Genomic DNA, 18510 nt, shown 5'->3' on the forward strand with positions numbered 1-18510 from the left:
TCCTCAGACCCACATTGGCCTCTGACCGGGGCAGCAAAGGTAGAGCTCCAACTATGGCCACGTTTGCCGAGAAGACAGCGGCCAGGCCGACTTTGGCAGAGACTCCTGTGGAACAGGTATCGCAGGCGGTCGACATCCCGCCCTCTCAGCCGAGTACAAGCACAGCCCCAGCTAAAACCAAGAAGGCTAAAAGGAAGAAGGCCAAGTCTTCCAAGACTGCACCTGATGCGGCCGCGGCAGCTGCCCCACAGCAAGCGGAAGAGGGTGCCTGGCAAACTGTGGGTCAAAAGAAGTCCCAAAAGAAGGCCACTAGAAAAGAGGCCCAGAAGAAGAAACGGCAGGAAGCCAGGCTTCGCCCGCCCCGGTCAGCAGCGGTTGTTTTGACCCTGCAGCCGCACGCTTCTCAAAATGGCGTGACATATGAGGAGGTGTTGGGTCGAGCAAAAAGTCAGGTGGATACTGTGAGCTTGGGTATCGAGGGCATGCGGTGCAAGGTCACGGCCACTGGTGCCCGCCTCTTGCAGGTGCCCGGCAGTTCTAGTGGCCCCCTAGCCGACGCCTTGGCCGACAAGCTGAGGCAAGCCCTGAATCCGGAGGAAGTGAAGGTCTCCAGACCTGTAAAGCGGGTAGACCTGCGAATATCTGGCCTGGATGATTCCGTGACTAGGGAAGAGCTGACAGCAGCACTGGCCAAGGCTGGAGCTTGCTCTGAGCTGGACCTGAAAGTAGGCGAGATTCGTCGTGCACCGCGTGGTATGGGGACCTCGATTGTAGCGTGCCCGGTGACTGTGGCTAAAAAGCTGGAGGATGGCCGTCGGCTCCTAGTTGGCTGGGTGTCTGCCAGTGTTAAGCTGTTAAAGCAAAGGCCGATGCGCTGCTACAGATGCATCACGGGTGAGCATGTGGCGACGCAATGCAATTCTGCGGTAGACTGTAGTGGCCTCTGTTTCCGATGTGGCAAACGAGGCCACGAGGCCAGGACGTGTTCTGCGGCGCCCCATTGCCCCGTATGCGCGGAGGCCAATAAGCCCGCCGATCATGCAATCGGCAGTAAACTATGTAAGGCAGCCAATAAGAAGACGGGCAAGACACCCAAAAAGGCCCCAGCCTCTCGGCCTAAAATACCCCCCACCGAATCGTCACAAGGTGTGGAACCTTTTGAGATGGAATGTCCATAATGTCTCAAAGTACGACATTCTTGCAGTGCAACATCAACCACTCTGCCAGAGCACAAGACCTTCTGTGTCAGAGCATGGTGGAGTGGGGTGTCAAAGTGGCGATAGTTGCGGAGCCATACTTTGTTCCGCCTCGTGACGATTGGGTGGGGGATGCTAGCTGCTCGGTGGCCATCATCTCGTCGCCTTCCTCAGGCTCGCAATTCCCTGAAAACATCACCAGGGACGACGGGTTTGTTGCAGCGCGGATAGGGGATTGCGTAGTGGTCGGCGTGTATTTTTCGCCCAACAGGGCTCTAGCCGACTATGAGGCATTTCTCATACGTTTAGGATCTGTCGTGGTCAGCAGCCATCCTCGCCCCGTGATCGTGGCCGGGGACTTCAACGCCAAGTCCTTGGCGTGGGGCTCCCCGGTTGTGGACGCGAGAGGCGAGCTAGTTGAGGAGTGGGCGTTGCAACTCGGTCTCACACTCATGAACCGGGGAACGACCCACACTTGTATTCGACAAAGGGGTGGCTCAATTGTTGATCTAACGTTCGCCAGCCCCTCCCTATCTCGACGAATTGCGGACTGGCGGGTTGTTGAGGAGGTGGAGACGCTCTCTGACCACCGGTATATTCGGTTCAGTGTCTCCGCCCAGACCTCCGGCCAGCCAGCTACGCCTACCGGACTTGACGTAAGCAGCCCCCGTTGGGCCATAAAACGGATCGACAAGGAGCTGCTAAAGGAAGTGACGATAGTACAGGCCTGGGCGTCGGCACCTCCCGCTGAGCCTATAAACGTGGATGAGGAGGCGGAATGGTTTAGGGACACGTTAACCGCTGTGTGCGACGCGGCGATGCCCAGAGTACGGAGAGCACCGTCCCGACGGCAAGTATACTGGTGGTCCCAAGAGATTGCCCAACTCCGGCGAAGGTGCATATTTCGTCGCCGCCTCTATGCTCGTCATAGGAGAAGACGTCGCCGCACCGCAGATACAGCCGCTCGCGAGGCGGAACTCTACGAGGAGTATAGAGCGGCAAAGGAAGAACTCCAGGTGGCCATTCGCACTGCCAAAGACAGGGCGCGAGAAGAGCTATTGGCGACTCTGGACAGAGATCCGTGGGGGCGCCCCTACCTGTTGGTGCGGGGGAAACTTCGCCCATGGGCTCCTCCCCTAACCCAGAGTATGCCGCCACAACTGGTGAACGACGTGGTGAGTGCCTTATTCCCGACGGGTCGATCTGATTTTGTGCCACCGGCAATGCGGTTAAACGACTTAAATGAAGAGATTGGCACTGTTCCCCCCGTCTCCGAAGAGGAACTGGAAGTCGCGATAGGCAGGATGAAGAGGAAGAACACGGCCCCGGGTCCGGATGGTATCCCGGGTGTTGCGCTCGTGCTGGCCCTCGGGACTCTTGGGACCCGATTCCGTCAGCTCCTCACAGCCTGCCTAGAGCAGGGACGGTTTCCTATTAGGTGGAAGACGGGGAAACTGGTGCTCCTACGAAAAGAGGGTCGCCCGGCAGAGTCCCCCTCGGCCTATAGGCCAGTTGTACTGCTTGATGAGGTGGACAAAATGTTGGAAAAGGTGATTGCAGATCGAATCGTCGAGCATTTGAGCAGGGTGGGACCGGATCTTGCCGAGAACCAATTTGGCTTTCGCCGCTGTCGGTCGACGATAGACGCTATTTCTGGTGTCCAACGTTTGGCCAGTGAAGCGACGTCCCGGGGTGAGGTGGTGCTGGCGGTGTCTTTAGACATTGCAAACGCCTTCAACACCTTGCCCTGGGCTACCATAAGGGAGGCGCTGAAATACCATGGTGTGCCGGCATATCTTCGCCGAATTATAGACGCATACCTCAGTGACAGAGCGGTAGTCTACCCGGGCCTCAACGGCCCTGAACAGAGGCAAATGTCGTGCGGTGTTCCACAGGGGTCGGTCCTCGGACCGCTCCTGTGGAACATCGGCTACGACTGGGTCCTGCGCGGGACCGTACTTCCTGGTGTCGCGCTACATTGTTATGCCGACGACACCCTAGTCACCGTGCGGGCCAAATCGTATAGGCAGGCTGCTATGGTGGCCACTGCCGGAGTCGCTCAAATCGTAGGCCGAATAAGACGGCTGGGACTGGAGGTGGCCCTCCGCAAGTCGGAAGCCCTACTTTTTCATGGTCCTCGAGCGGCACCGACCTCTGACGCCCATATTATTGTGGGAGGGGTCCGTATCGACGTCGGGTCGACTCTCAAGTACCTCGGTTTAGTCCTTGACAGCCGATGGGATTTCAGGCGCCACTTTGATCTTTTGGCGCCCAAACTCACCAAGACGGCGGCTGCGATGTCCCGCCTCCTGCCAAACCTGGGCGGACCAAGCGTCGCATGTAGGAACCTATTTACGGGAGTGGTGAGATCGATGGCGATGTACGGTGCACCGATCTGGGGACCGAGTCTATCTGCCCGGAACGCGGCTGTTTTGCAAAGACCACAACGTCTGATGGCCATACGAGTCATTCGCGGTTATTGCACAGTGTCGGGTGAAGCAGCATGCGCCCTGGCGGGAACACCGCCCTGGAGTTTAGAGGCTAAAGCTCTCGCCCAGTTGTATACCTGGCGGCAGCAGATGTTGCAACAGGGTCAACCACAAGCACCGTCGGAGGTGAACGGGCAGAGGATGAGGTTGCGCAGCGTGACCATCGAGGAGTGGGACGAGAAACTGGCCCAGCCCAGCGCCGGGCAATACACCATCTCGGCCCTCCGTCCAGTACTGGCGGAGTGGGTAAATAGACGGCACGGCAGTCTCTCCTATAGACTGACACAGGTACTCTCGGGGCATGGCTGCTTCGGGAAGTACCTGTGTCGGATCGGCCGGGAGGAAAACGAGAGCTGCCATCACTGTGATGCCGAAACAGACACAGCTGCCCATACTTTGGCCGTTTGTCCGGCGTGGGAAGAAGAGCGGCAAAACACCGTCGCAACACTGGGCGCACAAGACCTCGAGCTGTCAACGGTGCTCGATAAAATGGTCGAAAGTGAAGCTGCTTGGCAGGCCGTCGCAGAGTTTTGTGAGGCTGTCATGGAGACCAAGGAGGAAGCGGAAAGAGTGAGAGAGGCGACGAGTACTGTACCATCTCGCCGAGCACGCAATGTGCGCCGTAGGAGGCGCGCAAATATGGACCTTAGACCACCATAAGGTCCGGCCTGCGGGCGCCGGACGGGGCAGTCCGACGCCTGATCAGCCACAGGCCAAGAAGGCGCGGGAGCACTGGTGTCCGGTGCGACCGCCCAACGAGACGGATGAGGAGTAAAGCTCCTAAATAGAAGAGGTCCGCGATGGTGGACCAAAGCTTTGCCGAGGCCGCGTTGTGCATGCGCGAGCGATCCCGCAGCCTCGGCCCGAAAGCCGAGAAGGACACCGTGTGGTTTTTAGTCCGTGCAAGTCGGACATACCCCGGCGCTATGCCCCGGCGCCGGGCACGCGGAGGCGTTTTCCACACGAGAAAAAAAAAAAAAAAAAAAAAAAAAAAAAAAAAAAAAAAAAAAAAAAAAAAAAAAAAAAAAAAAAAAAAAAAAAAAAAAAAGGTTAGGTTAGGTTAGGTTAGGTTAGGTTAGGTTAGGTTAGGTTAGGTTAGGTTAGGTTAGGTTAGGTTAGGTTAGGTTAGGTTAGGTTAGGTTAGGTTGGGGAACCACCCCACAGTGCTTGCGTCCACGTCGCGTTCCCCGGGCAACGTCGCGTCCTAACCACCGTAACGGAGTGGTTAGGCCGACGGCTAAAGTGCACTGTGCAGAAGGAGCAATTTGCAACTGTGAAGGATGTCGTCTAATGACCAAGCATTGAGGGACGCCCGCGGGCGTTTCCTGAAAAAAGGCCCTTCTCAGGGCCACCCAAAAGGCCCTTCTCAGGGCCACCCAAAAGGCCCTTCTCAGGGCCACCCAAAAGGCCCTTCTCAGGGCCACCCAAAAGGCCCTTCTCAGGGCCACCCAAAAGGCCCTTCTCAGGGCCACCCAAAAGGCCCTTCTCAGGGCCAAACAAAGGGAAGGGGGGAAATGGAATGTTCAGAGTCTGAACATTCCGCTGGGGAGGAAACTGACGGGAGTGGCCTCGCTGTGGGCCAAGAGAGGATGGGGAGCCTGATGGGTAGTGCGGGCTCCATCACCTCGTTGTCGGAGTCGGTGCTGGGCAACAAGCGCCTCTATTCTGAGGTGGCGACTGGTTCCGGCACCGACACTGAGGTCGGTGTGCCACGGGCACAGTCAGTGGCGAAGAGGGGCAAGGCTCGGGGTGCCTCGCACCTGACGAGGGCCCGGGCTGAGGCGAGGAGGAGTCAGGAGGAGGATGCCGAGGCTTCCTTCTCGGCCTCTCTAGGGGCTCGGGCCTTCCGGAGGGGAGGACCCCCGAATGGTGGGGACGATGATGTGGTGGTGGCCCCCATTGATGCGCGGGACTTTGGGGCCATGGGTGCTGATGGACTCATGGCCACTGCGGTGGAGAGGCTGGGTATAATAACCAGCCTCGTCGGGAAGACTGCCGCCCTCAAGGGGGGCTTCAACTCCAAAATTATGCGGGCCTCCTCGGATATCAGGGATATCGTGGACACCCTGGTGGCGCGCAGCGAGTCGGACGAAGTTCGACGCCTTAAGGCCGATAATGGTCGCCTCCAAAGGGAGGTGGCCATTATGAAGGCTGAGGTCGCTGCGCTCCGCCGGGGGTTCGAGGAGGCCCGCCGTGAGGCTGCTCAGGCTGCGCGGACGGTACAGCGGCAGGCAGCTCCAGTGGAGGATGAGCTGGAGCAGAGGATGGCCAGATTAATTGATGGCCGTCTGGCAGCGCTAGGACTGGCTGGATGTCCTCGGAGTGCCACTCGTCCACCTCTGGCGGGTGACAACTCCGAGGTGGCGAGGGCTGCAAGGACGGCCATTGAGGAGGCATCCGGCCTGGGTCCGGCGCCGCGGCTTGAGCAGCCGGTGGAGTTGGAGGTTCGGGCCCCTGCACGCCCGGCCTCTGAGAGGCGGGGTTGTAAGGGGGTAGGTGCTGGGGGAGTGACAGAGTGGGGGCCCTTCGGGCCGTCGACCTCAACAGCTGTGGTCGACGAATGCCCGGAGCTCCCCTGGGTCGAAGTCCGGGGGAGGAGGGGGAAGGGGAAGGGCGTGGGAAAGAAGTCCCAGCCCAAACCTGCGGAGCGACCGGCGGCGGCCCCAACAAAGGCCACTGCAACGGCGCCCAAGGCACCCCCCAGGGCGGCGCCAGCGAGGGCGGCCAAGCTGTCGGCCCCTAGCTCCTCGGCTGTAATTCTCAAGTTACAGCCAGAGGCAGCGCAAAAAGGGGCCACATACAGTTCCGCCCTCCTCAAGGCCGAGCAGGCGGTGAGCCTGGAGGGGCTAGGAATCGGCTCGCTTCGGATTCGCCCGAGTGCGACCGGAGCGAGGCTAATCGAGGTCTCTGGCCCCTCCAACTCAGACAAGGCAGATGCGCTTGCATCGGCCTTGAAGGCGGCCCTTTCCGGCGTCGCGGACGTTTCCAGGCCCGTCAAAACCGCGGACTTCCGCGTGACGGGCCTGAATGATGCGGCAACGGCGCAGCGGATAAAGGCTGCGGTCGCGCAAGCCGGGAGCTGCACGGAGGACCAGGTCTGGGTGGGTGAAATCCGCTCAGACTGGCGGGGCTCTGGCTCTGCCCTGATGCGCTGCCCGGTCACGACGGCTAAAAAGCTGATCGAGGCGGGCAGCCTCACGGTAGGCTGGAGTCGAGTGCAGCTCCGGCACCTGGAGGCGCGCCCCATGCACTGCTACAAGTGCATGGGGAAGGGGCACACCGCATCGCTGTGCCCCTCGCAGACGGACCGCAGCCGGCTCTGCTATAGGTGCGGGGAGGCAGGGCATTTGTCCGCCTCCTGCACAGCGGAGCCCCGCTGCGCGGTATGCCGCGACGCCGGCAAGCCGGCGGGCCACGTGATGGGGGGTAGGGCCTGCAACCCACCCCCGATCCGAGGGAAAGGGCCGTCCCCTCCTCCGCGCGAGGGAAGGCAAGGGGAGGCGCCAGTCGGCCAAATGGAGGAGTGATGGGGGTCACCTTCCTCCAGGCCAACCTCAACCACTCCGCTAGGGCGCAGGATCTCCTCCTGCAATCCATGGCGGAGTGGGATTTGGATGTCGCGGTGGTCGCGGAGCCGTACGCGGTTCCCTCCCTGCCTCACTGGGCGGGGGATCTGGATGGCCTCGTGGCCATCGTGGCTAGGCCTGGTGCCGCCCCTCCCCTCGCGATTAAGAAGAGAGGGAACGGCTTTGTGGTGGCGGTTCGGGGAGAGTACGCCATAATTGGTGTTTACTTCTCCCCGAACCGGGATTTGCCGGCCCTGGAGCGGTTCTTGGATGCCCTGGGGCCGGAAATAAGGCGGTTAGCGCCCCTAAAGGTCTTCGTGGCCGGTGACTTCAACGCCAAATCAACGGCGTGGGGGAACCCGGCCACGGAGCCCAAGGGGCGAAAGGTGGAAGAGTGGGCGCTGGCCGCGGGGCTGTCTCTCCTAAACAGGGGGACAGCCCACACGTGCGTGCGACGGACGGGCGGATCGGTGGTGGACTTGACGTTCGCCACCCCCTCCGCCGCGCGCTCCGTGTCGGACTGGAGGGTGGACGGGGGGGTGGAGACACTCTCGGACCACTTGTATATTCGGTTCGAGGTGTCGGCCGCCCCCCAATGTCAGGCGGCATCATCGTCCCGGGTGCGCAGCCGGTTCCCGCGCTGGGCCCTTACGCGGCTTGACCGGGAGCTGGCGGAAGAGGCGGCCATCGTCGGCCGCTGGAGCCTCCCGCCTCTAGACGGAATGGGGGTGGACGACGCGGCTGACCGTCTCGGCGACGCTTTCACAGCGGTGTGCCGGGCGGCCATGCCAAGCGTAGGTCGAGCCCCCCCTAGGCGGGCGGTCTATTGGTGGTCGGCGGAGATTGCCGCCCTTCGCGTCGCCTGCAACGCGGCCCGAAGGGCCTATAGTCGAAGCAGGCGGCGCAGTCCCCGGGACGAGGAGAGGGATGGTCAGCTGTATACGGTGTATGTGGAAAACCGTAAGGAGCTGCAGCTGGCCATCGGTCGGGCCAAGGAGGAAGCCTTCGAGGAGCTGGTGGAGGGTATCGAAAGAGACCCATGGGGCCGGCCGTATAAGTGGGCGCGAGACAAATTGCGCCCACAGGCGACCCCGCTAACGGAGACCCTTCAGCCAGCTCTGCTGGGGGAGATTGTCGGGGATCTATTCCCCGGCAATCCGCGAGGGTTTTCTCCTCCGAGGATGGCCCGACAGCCGCCTGACGCGGAGGGAGAAGAGGTGGAGGCAGATCCGCCTCCCGTCACCGACGTCGAAATGGAGGTGGTCCTCGACCGCCTCCAGACAAGGAAGAGGGCACCGGGTCCAGACGGGGTGCACGGGAAAGTGCTTGCGCTGATTCTCGTGCACCTCGGGGAGGAGTTTCGGGGGCTGCTCAACCGCTGTCTGCGAGAGGGGCAGTTCCCGAAATTATGGAAGGAGGGCCGGCTCTGCCTTATTCCGAAGGGGAGCCGGCCCTTGGACTCGGCTTCGGCGGTGCGACCTCTGGTCCTGCTGAGCGAGGCTGGGAAGGCCCTAGAGAGTGTTGTGGCCTCTCGCCTCGTTCGGCATGTGGAGGAAGGCCCGGGACCGCGTCTCTCTGACGTGCAGTACGGATTCCGGGCCAAGAGGTCCACCATCGACGCCCTCAGGCGTCTGCGGTCGGTGACGGAGGAGGCGGACAGAGAAGGCGAGGTGACCCTGGCGACGTCGTTAGACATCGCCAACGCCTTCAACAGTATCCCGCACTGTGTAATACGGGAGGCGCTCCGGTACTTCGGAGTGCCCTCGTACCTGCGGGGGCTGTTGGGGGCGTACCTGGAGGAGCGGGTCGTCCTGTACGAGGACAGGGGAGGTCAAATGGTCCGGCGGGGCGTCGGGTGCGGTGTCCCGCAGGGGTCGATTCTCGGCCCTATCCTGTGGGACATCGCATACGATTGGGTCCTGCGGTGCCGGCTTCCCCCCGGGACGGGTGTCATCTGCTATGCGGATGACACTCTCTTCACGTCCCGGGGTGCGAATTTCGGTGAGGCGGCGCGGCTGGCCGAAACGGGCCTCGCCCTTTTGGTCGGCCGCATAGAGAGGTTGGGGCTTCGGGTCCGACTGGATAAGACCGAAGTCCTCCTCTTCCGCGGGGCCCGGACGCGAGGACCTCCCCCAGGGGCGCGCCTCCAGGTGGGTCATGAGGAGTTGAGGGTGAGTGCCCAGATGAAATACCTGGGCCTCATCCTCGACGGGAGATGGTCCTTTGTCCCCCACTTCCGAGAGCTGGGGCAAAGGATCATCAGGACGGCTGCGTCGCTGGGCCGACTCCTGCCCAATCTGGGTGGGCCCAGCGACGCTGTACGGAAGCTGTACTCCGGCGTGTGCCGGAGTATGGCGATGTACGGCGCCCCCGTTTGGGTGGACGCCCTTGCCGCGGAGAATAAGCGCCTTCTCCGGCAGGCGCAGAAGGTGATCGCGGTAAGGGCGATACGGGGGTACCGTACAGTGGCGTTCTCTGCGGCCACAGCCCTCGCGGGCGACCCGCCGTGGGAGTTGGTGGCGGAGGTGCTCGCCGAGGTTTACCACTTTGTGGCGAACAGGAGGGAAATCGGCGAGCACCCCTCGCCTGAGATGGTCCGGCGGGTCCGCTTGCGAGGGCAAGCGGAACTCATGCGGAGGTGGGAGGCAGACCTGGCGCGGGCAACGTACGGTGTACGCACAGTGGAGGCCCTGCGCCAGGTCCTGGAGAGATGGATGTTGAGGCGGCGCAAGCCTCTCACCTTCCGCATGACGCAGGTGCTCACCGGGCATGGCTGCTTCGGTGAGTACTTGCACCGCGTGGCCCAGCGGGAGACCGAGCCGGTCTGCCACGATTGTGGCGAGGCTCGGGACACTGCTCAACATGTTCTAGAGCAGTGTCCCAGGTGGAGTCGGCAGCGCCACGATCTGGTGGCAGTGCTCGGTGGAGTGGATCTGTCGCTCCCGAGTGTCGTCAATGCGATGCTCGGGAGTGACGGAGCCTGGGCGGCAGTGGCCTCCTTCTGTGAGACTGTTATGTCACAGAGGGAGGCCGAGGAAAGGAACCGCGAGGACCACCCCCTCGCGGAGCCGATCCGCAGAAGGCGGACGGGGGTGCGACGCAGGCGCTACCTTGCGCGCCTGCAGGCGCCCCCCTAAATCGGTGGGACTAGTCCCACCCGACGGCAGGGGTCCACCAGGTGTCGGTGGGCCCCTGAGAATGGTGAGTCCGGTCTCTGGCGAAAGAGACCGGCCAGTCGCTGAGGCGTCTTGTGTTAGATAGATCCGAGGCGCCTCCCTGTAAAGCGGCCGATGGCACCCGCAGGGGTTTAGTGGGTAGTCTGGGCTGGATAGCGGCCCAGGAGTCCCACACTCAGTGCGTAAATGCATTCCCCTGCGAAAACAAAAAAAAAAAAAAAAAAAAAAAGGTTAGGTTAGGTTAGGTTAGGTTAGGTTAGGTTAGGTTAGGTTAGGTTAGGTTAGGTTAGGTTAGGTTAGGTTAGGTTAGGTTAGGTTAGGTTAGGTTAGGTTAGGTTAGGTTAGGTTAGGTTAGGTTAGGTTAGGTTAGGTTAGGTTAGGTTAGGTTAGGTTAGGTTAGGTTAGGTTAGGTTAGGTTAGGTTAGGTTAGGTTAGGTTAGGTTAGGTTAGGTTAGGTTAGGTTAGGTTAGGTTAGGTTAGGTTAGGTTAGGTTAGGTTCCCCCCGACGGGTTCCCATCTTGTCGCGATGGTGGGGCTTAGTAACCGGGGGGGCTGGTCTGACACAACCAGCCACCCCGGTGAACCAAGAGGAACCCAAGGCCCAGAGACTTTGGTGGGTGCTCTGGGCCTGGTGGACGGTCCCCTCAGTAGTACTGCCATTGGCTGGTGACCCGCCACCAGCCTTTGGATGTGGAAACTAGAGGGGACCAGAGGTGGGGTCGCGGGGGTTTGTCCTCCGCGACCACAGCGCGGCCGTGGCGCTGAACACGGTGCGGTGGGGCCGCAGGGGAAGAGGAGAGTCGGTATGTCTCTCGACGATCCCCCTGTCCTCTGCGGCCGAAGGGTGGCTGCCTCTGTATCGGGTGCAATGTGTGGGTGTCACCTGCCTATCACCTCTTGCGCCCGTACAGAGGCAGACTTGGGTGCCCTGTGGCACCCAAGATTTTGTGTGTGTGTTGTGATCGCTGGTCCCTTCAGGACCAGCGGTCGGTGATGCCCGCTCCCCCCGTCAGCTTTCTGACTGGTGTGCGGAGTGGGCTTGATGGTCCGCGCCACGCTCGCGTGGCGTAAGGGGCGGGTGGTTAGCACTTGTGCTTGCTGCCCGCCCAGGTCGGGGCCGAAAGGCCGGCCGGGGGGGCGTCGCGGTCGAATGCCTAGCGACCCCGTGACGTCCCCCATAACGGCAGCGTGAAAACGCCCCAGGGGTTTAGTGGGTAGGCTGGGCCGACTAGCGGCCCAGGAGTCCCACACTCAGTGCGTAACAAGCATTCCCCTGGGTAAACAAAAAAAAAAAAAAAAAAAAAAAAAGGTTAGGTTAGGTTAGGTTAGGTTAGGTTAGGTTAGGTTAGGTTAGGTTAGGTTAGGTTAGGTTAGGTTAGGTTAGGTTAGGTTAGGTTAGGTTAGGTTAGGTTAGGTTAGGTTAGGTTAGGTTAGGTTAGGTTAGGTTAGGTTAGGTTAGGTTAGGTTAGGTTAGGTTAGGTTAGGTTAGGTTAGGTTAGGTTGGGGTGCTACTGTCAGGAAACCTCCACGTTGGCTCGATGATTTGAAGGTTTGCTTCTGTCACTTGATCTTTGATTCGGTGATAGCGGCGGCTGACAAGTTATTGGGCTGGTGCACCCTGGGCGACGGTTAATAACTCCCCGTTTAGGGGTCTTGTTAGCCGTTGGCAAATGTCCTGGCAACTGGTGGTGGGTTACCCATGTCGGGTAACCCAGGTTGGAGAGCCAATTGGCTCAGTGGCTGTGAGAGAAGGGGGCTAAGCCCTCTACTCTTACAGCCGTGGTAGGGGTCGCGGGGGAGGAGGAGGGGTTGGTATTACGGTGCGCCGCTCTCCCCATCCTCCGCGACCAGGCGCGGCCATGGCGCAAACATGGTGGTCGGTGGGGCCGCAGAGGAGGAGGACTGCCGGTATTACGGTGCGCCGCTGTCCCTATCCTCTGCGGCCGAATGAGGCGCGGCCATGGCGCAGGCATGGTGGTCGGTGGGGCCGCAGAGGAGGAGGACTGCCGGTATTACGGTGCGCCGCTGTCCCTATCCTCTGCGGCCGAATAAGACGGAGAGCCGCTGCCTCCGGTCTGCTTCCGGACTGGATGGCGTGCGGCTCGCCTTGGTGGTTGGGGGCGCGCCTGCGGGCGCCCCCCCTGAATCGGTGGGACAGAGGTCCCACCCGGCGGCAGGGGTCCTCCAGATGTCGGAGGGCCCCTGAGAGTGGAGAGTCCGGTCTCTGGTGAAAGAGACCGGCCAGTCGCTGAGGCGCCTTGTGCTAGTTAGATCCGAGGCGCCTCTTTGTAAAGCGGCCGATGGCATCCGCAGGGGTTTAGTGGGTAGTCTGGGCCGATTAGCTGCCCAGGAGTCCCACACTCAGTGCGTAAATGCATTCCACTGCGAAAACAAAAAAAAAAAAAAAAAAAAAAAAAAAAAAAAAAAAAAAAAAAAAAGGTTAGGTTAGGTTAGGTTAGGTTAGGTTAGGTTAGGTTAGGTTAGGTTAGGTTAGGTTAGGTTAGGTTAGGTTAGGTTAGGTTAGGTTAGGTTAGGTTAGGTTAGGTTAGGTTAGGTTAGGTTAGGTTAGGTTAGGTTAGGTTAGGTTAGGTTAGGTTAGGTTAGGTTAGGTTAGGTTAGGTTAGGTTAGGTTAGGTTAGGTTAGGTTAGGTTAGGTTAGGTTAGGTTAGGTTAGGTTAGGTTAGGTTAGGTTAGGTTAGGTTAGGTTAGGTTAGGTTAGGTTAGGTTAGGTTAGGTTAGGTTAGGTTAGGTTAGGTTAGGTTAGGTTAGGTTAGGTTAGGTTAGGTTAGGTTAGGTTAGGTTAGGTTAGGTTAGGTTAGGTTAGGTTAGGTTAGGTTAGGTTAGGTTAGGTTAGGTTAGGTTAGGTTAGGTTAGGTTAGGTTAGGTTAGGTTAGGTTAGGTTAGGTTAGGTTAGGTTAGGTTAGGTTAGGTTAGGTTAGGTTAGGTTAGGTTAGGTTAGGTTAGGTTAGGTTAGGTTAGGTTAGGTTAGGTTAGGTTAGGTTAGGTTAGGTTAGGTTAGGTTAGGTTAGGTTAGGTTAGGTTAGGTTAGGTTAGGTTAGGTTAGGTTAGGTTAGGTTAGGTTAGGTTAGGTTAGGTTAGGTTAGGTTAGGTTAGGTTAGGTTAGGTTAGGTTAGGTTAGGTTAGGTTAGGTTAGGTTAGGTTAGGTTAGGTTAGGTTAGGTTAGGTTAGGTTAGGTTAGGTTAGGTTAGGTTAGGTTAGGTTAGGTTAGGTTAGGTTAGGTTAGGTTAGGTTAGGTTAGGTTAGGTTAGGTTAGGTTAGGTTAGGTTAGGTTAGGTTAGGTTAGGTTAGGTTAGGTTAGGTTAGGTTAGGTTAGGTTAGGTTAGGTTAGGTTAGGTTAGGTTAGGTTAGGTTAGGTTAGGTTAGGTTAGGTTAGGTTAGGTTAGGTTAGGTTAGGTTAGGTTAGGTTAGGTTAGGTTAGGTTAGGTTAGGTTAGGTTAGGTTAGGTTAGGTTAGGTTAGGTTAGGTTAGGTTAGGTTAGGTTAGGTTAGGTTAGGTTAGGTTAGGTTAGGTTAGGTTAGGTTAGGTTAGGTTAGGTTAGGTTAGGTTAGGTTAGGTTAGGTTAGGTTAGGTTAGGTTAGGTTAGGTTAGGTTAGGTTAGGTTAGGTTAGGTTAGGTTAGGTTAGGTTAGGTTAGGTTAGGTTAGGTTAGGTTAGGTTAGGTTAGGTTAGGTTAGGTTAGGTTAGGTTAGGTTAGGTTAGGTTAGGTTAGGTTAGGTTAGGTTAGGTTAGGTTAGGTTAGGTTAGGTTAGGTTAGGTTAGGTTAGGTTAGGTTAGGTTAGGTTAGGTTAGGTTAGGTTAGGTTAGGTTAGGTTAGGTTAGGTTAGGTTAGGTTAGGTTAGGTTAGGTTAGGTTAGGTTAGGTTAGGTTAGGTTAGGTTAGGTTAGGTTAGGTTAGGTTAGGTTAGGTTAGGTTAGGTTAGGTTAGGTTAGGTTAGGTTAGGTTAGGTTAGGTTAGGTTAGGTTAGGTTAGGTTAGGTTAGGTTAGGTTAGGTTAGGTTAGGTTAGGTTAGGTTAGGTTAGGTTAGGTTAGGTTAGGTTAGGTTAGGTTAGGTTAGGTTAGGTTAGGTTAGGTTAGGTTAGGTTAGGTTAGGTTAGGTTAGGTTAGGTTAGGTTAGGTTAGGTTAGGTTAGGTTAGGTTAGGTTAGGTTAGGTTAGGTTAGGTTAGGTTAGGTTAGGTTAGGTTAGGTTAGGTTAGGTTAGGTTAGGTTAGGTTAGGTTAGGTTAGGTTAGGTTAGGTTAGGTTAGGTTAGGTTAGGTTAGGTTAGGTTAGGTTAGGTTAGGTTAGGTTAGGTTAGGTTAGGTTAGGTTAGGTTAGGTTAGGTTAGGTTAGGTTAGGTTAGGTTAGGTTAGGTTAGGTTAGGTTAGGTTAGGTTAGGTTAGGTTAGGTTAGGTTAGGTTAGGTTAGGTTAGGTTAGGTTAGGTTAGGTTAGGTTAGGTTAGGTTAGGTTAGGTTAGGTTAGGTTAGGTTAGGTTAGGTTAGGTTAGGTTAGGTTAGGTTAGGTTAGGTTAGGTTAGGTTAGGTTAGGTTAGGTTAGGTTAGGTTAGGTTAGGTTAGGTTAGGTTAGGTTAGGTTAGGTTAGGTTAGGTTAGGTTAGGTTAGGTTAGGTTAGGTTAGGTTAGGTTAGGTTAGGTTAGGTTAGGTTAGGTTAGGTTAGGTTAGGTTAGGTTAGGTTAGGTTAGGTTAGGTTAGGTTAGGTTAGGTTAGGTTAGGTTAGGTTAGGTTAGGTTAGGTTAGGTTAGGTTAGGTTAGGTTAGGTTAGGTTAGGTTAGGTTAGGTTAGGTTAGGTTAGGTTAGGTTAGGTTAGGTTAGGTTAGGTTAGGTTAGGTTAGGTTAGGTTAGGTTAGGTTAGGTTAGGTTAGGTTAGGTTAGGTTAGGTTAGGTTAGGTTAGGTTAGGTTAGGTTAGGTTAGGTTAGGTTAGGTTAGGTTAGGTTAGGTTAGGTTAGGTTAGGTTAGGTTAGGTTAGGTTAGGTTAGGTTAGGTTAGGTTAGGTTAGGTTAGGTTAGGTTAGGTTAGGTTAGGTTAGGTTAGGTTAGGTTAGGTTAGGTTAGGTTAGGTTAGGTTAGGTTAGGTTAGGTTAGGTTAGGTTAGGTTAGGTTAGGTTAGGTTAGGTTAGGTTAGGTTAGGTTAGGTTAGGTTAGGTTAGGTTAGGTTAGGTTAGGTTAGGTTAGGTTAGGTTAGGTTAGGTTAGGTTAGGTTAGGTTAGGTTAGGTTAGGTTAGGTTAGGTTAGGTTAGGTTAGGTTAGGTTAGGTTAGGTTAGGTTAGGTTAGGTTAGGTTAGGTTAGGTTAGGTTAGGTTAGGTTAGGTTAGGTTAGGTTAGGTTAGGTTAGGTTAGGTTAGGTTAGGTTAGGTTAGGTTAGGTTAGGTTAGGTTAGGTTAGGTTAGGTTAGGTTAGGTTAGGTTAGGTTAGGTTAGGTTAGGTTAGGTTAGGTTAGGTTAGGTTAGGTTAGGTTAGGTTAGGTTAGGTTAGGTTAGGTTAGGTTAGGTTAGGTTAGGTTAGGTTAGGTTAGGTTAGGTTAGGTTAGGTTAGGTTAGGTTAGGTTAGGTTAGGTTAGGTTAGGTTAGGTTAGGTTAGGTTAGGTTAGGTTAGGTTAGGTTAGGTTAGGTTAGGTTAGGTTAGGTTAGGTTAGGTTAGGTTAGGTTAGGTTAGGTTAGGTTAGGTTAGGTTAGGTTAGGTTAGGTTAGGTTAGGTTAGGTTAGGTTAGGTTAGGTTAGGTTAGGTTAGGTTAGGTTAGGTTAGGTTAGGTTAGGTTAGGTTAGGTTAGGTTAGGTTAGGTTAGGTTAGGTTAGGTTAGGTTAGGTTAGGTTAGGTTAGGTTAGGTTAGGTTAGGTTAGGTTAGGTTAGGTTAGGTTAGGTTAGGTTAGGTTAGGTTAGGTTAGGTTAGGTTAGGTTAGGTTAGGTTAGGTTAGGTTAGGTTAGGTTAGGTTAGGTTAGGTTAGGTTAGGTTAGGTTAGGTTAGGTTAGGTTAGGTTAGGTTAGGTTAGGTTAGGTTAGGTTAGGTTAGGTTAGGTTAGGTTAGGTTAGGTTAGGTTAGGTTAGGTTAGGTTAGGTTAGGTTAGGTTAGGTTAGGTTAGGTTAGGTTAGGTTAGGTTAGGTTAGGTTAGGTTAGGTTAGGTTAGGTTAGGTTAGGTTAGGTTAGGTTAGGTTAGGTTAGGTTAGGTTAGGTTAGGTTAGGTTAGGTTAGGTTAGGTTAGGTTAGGTTAGGTTAGGTTAGGTTAGGTTAGGTTAGGTTAGGTTAGGTTAGGTTAGGTTAGGTTAGGTTAGGTTAGGTTAGGTTAGGTTAGGTTAGGTTAGGTTAGGTTAGGTTAGGTTAGGTTAGGTTAGGTTAGGTTAGGTTAGGTTAGGTTAGGTTAGGTTAGGTTAGGTTAGGTTAGGTTAGGTTAGGTTAGGTTAGGTTAGGTTAGGTTAGGTTAGGTTAGGTTAGGTTAGGTTAGGTTAGGTTAGGTTAGGTTAGGTTAGGTTAGGTTAGGTTAGGTTAGGTTAGGTTAGGTTAGGTTAGGTTAGGTTAGGTTAGGTTAGGTTAGGTTAGGTTAGGTTAGGTTAGGTTAGGTTAGGTTAGGTTAGGTTAGGTTAGGTTAGGTTAGGTTAGGTTAGGTTAGGTTAGGTTAGGTTAGGTTAGGTTAGGTTAGGTTAGGTTAGGTTAGGTTAGGTTAGGTTAGGTTAGGTTAGGTTAGGTTAGGTTAGGTTAGGTTAGGTTAGGTTAGGTTAGGTTAGGTTAGGTTAGGTTAGGTTAGGTTAGGTTAGGTTAGGTTAGGTTAGGTTAGGTTAGGTTAGGTTAGGTTAGGTTAGGTTAGGTTAGGTTAGGTTAGGTTAGGTTAGGTTAGGTTAGGTTAGGTTAGGTTAGGTTAGGTTAGGTTAGGTTAGGTTAGGTTAGGTTAGGTTAGGTTAGGTTAGGTTAGGTTAGGTTAGGTTAGGTTAGGTTAGGTTAGGTTAGGTTAGGTTAGGTTAGGTTAGGTTAGGTTAGGTTAGGTTAGGTTAGGTTAGGTTAGGTTAGGTTAGGTTAGGTTAGGTTAGGTTAGGTTAGGTTAGGTTAGGTTAGGTTAGGTTAGGTTAGGTTAGGTTAGGTTAGGTTAGGTTAGGTTAGGTTAGGTTAGGTTAGGTTAGGTTAGGTTAGGTTAGGTTAGGTTAGGTTAGGTTAGGTTAGGTTAGGTTAGGTTAGGTTAGGTTAGGTTAGGTTAGGTTAGGTTAGGTTAGGTTAGGTTAGGTTAGGTTAGGTTAGGTTAGGTTAGGTTAGGTTAGGTTAGGTTAGGTTAGGTTAGGTTAGGTTAGGTTAGGTTAGGTTAGGTTAGGTTAGGTTAGGTTAGGTTAGGTTAGGTTAGGTTAGGTTAGGTTAGGTTAGGTTAGGTTAGGTTAGGTTAGGTTAGGTTAGGTTAGGTTAGGTTAGGTTAGGTTAGGTTAGGTTAGGTTAGGTTAGGTTAGGTTAGGTTAGGTTAGGTTAGGTTAGGTTAGGTTAGGTTAGGTTAGGTTAGGTTAGGTTAGGTTAGGTTAGGTTAGGTTAGGTTAGGTTAGGTTAGGTTAGGTTAGGTTAGGTTAGGTTAGGTTAGGTTAGGTTAGGTTAGGTTAGGTTAGGTTAGGTTAGGTTAGGTTAGGTTAGGTTAGGTTAGGTTAGGTTAGGTTAGGTTAGGTTAGGTTAGGTTAGGTTAGGTTAGGTTAGGTTAGGTTAGGTTAGGTTAGGTTAGGTTAGGTTAGGTTAGGTTAGGTTAGGTTAGGTTAGGTTAGGTTAGGTTAGGTTAGGTTAGGTTAGGTTAGGTTAGGTTAGGTTAGGTTAGGTTAGGTTAGGTTAGGTTAGGTTAGGTTAGGTTAGGTTAGGTTAGGTTAGGTTAGGTTAGGTTAGGTTAGGTTAGGTTAGGTTAGGTTAGGTTAGGTTAGGTTAGGTTAGGTTAGGTTAGGTTAGGTTAGGTTAGGTTAGGTTAGGTTAGGTTAGGTTAGGTTAGGTTAGGTTAGGTTAGGTTAGGTTAGGTTAGGTTAGGTTAGGTTAGGTTAGGTTAGGTTAGGTTAGGTTAGGTTAGGTTAGGTTAGGTTAGGTTAGGTTAGGTTAGGTTAGGTTACTCTCACGAGATGTG

At 54.5% G+C, this 18510-nt stretch overlaps 2 protein-coding genes across 2 annotated transcripts; both read left to right on the forward strand.

Annotated features, from left to right (window-relative positions):
* Nucleotides 1-5199: 5199 nt before the first annotated feature.
* On the forward strand, nt 5200-7212 carry LOC128674490 (uncharacterized). Its single transcript, XM_053753013.1, has one exon. The coding sequence runs from the start codon at nt 5200-5202 to the stop codon at nt 7210-7212; it is 2013 nt and encodes a 670-aa protein (XP_053608988.1).
* Nucleotides 7212-7645, forward strand: LOC135309830 (uncharacterized; the record flags this gene model as incomplete). The annotated part of the gene is made up of 1 exon (XM_064436299.1): nt 7212-7645. A coding segment is annotated over exon 1 (434 nt), but the record flags the coding sequence as incomplete, so codon positions are not given.
* Nucleotides 7646-18510: the final 10865 nt, after the last annotated feature.

The sequence above is a fragment of the Plodia interpunctella genome, chromosome 12, assembly GCF_027563975.2.
Source record: "Plodia interpunctella isolate USDA-ARS_2022_Savannah chromosome 12, ilPloInte3.2, whole genome shotgun sequence".
Classification (NCBI taxonomy): Eukaryota; Metazoa; Arthropoda; class Insecta; order Lepidoptera; family Pyralidae; genus Plodia; species Plodia interpunctella.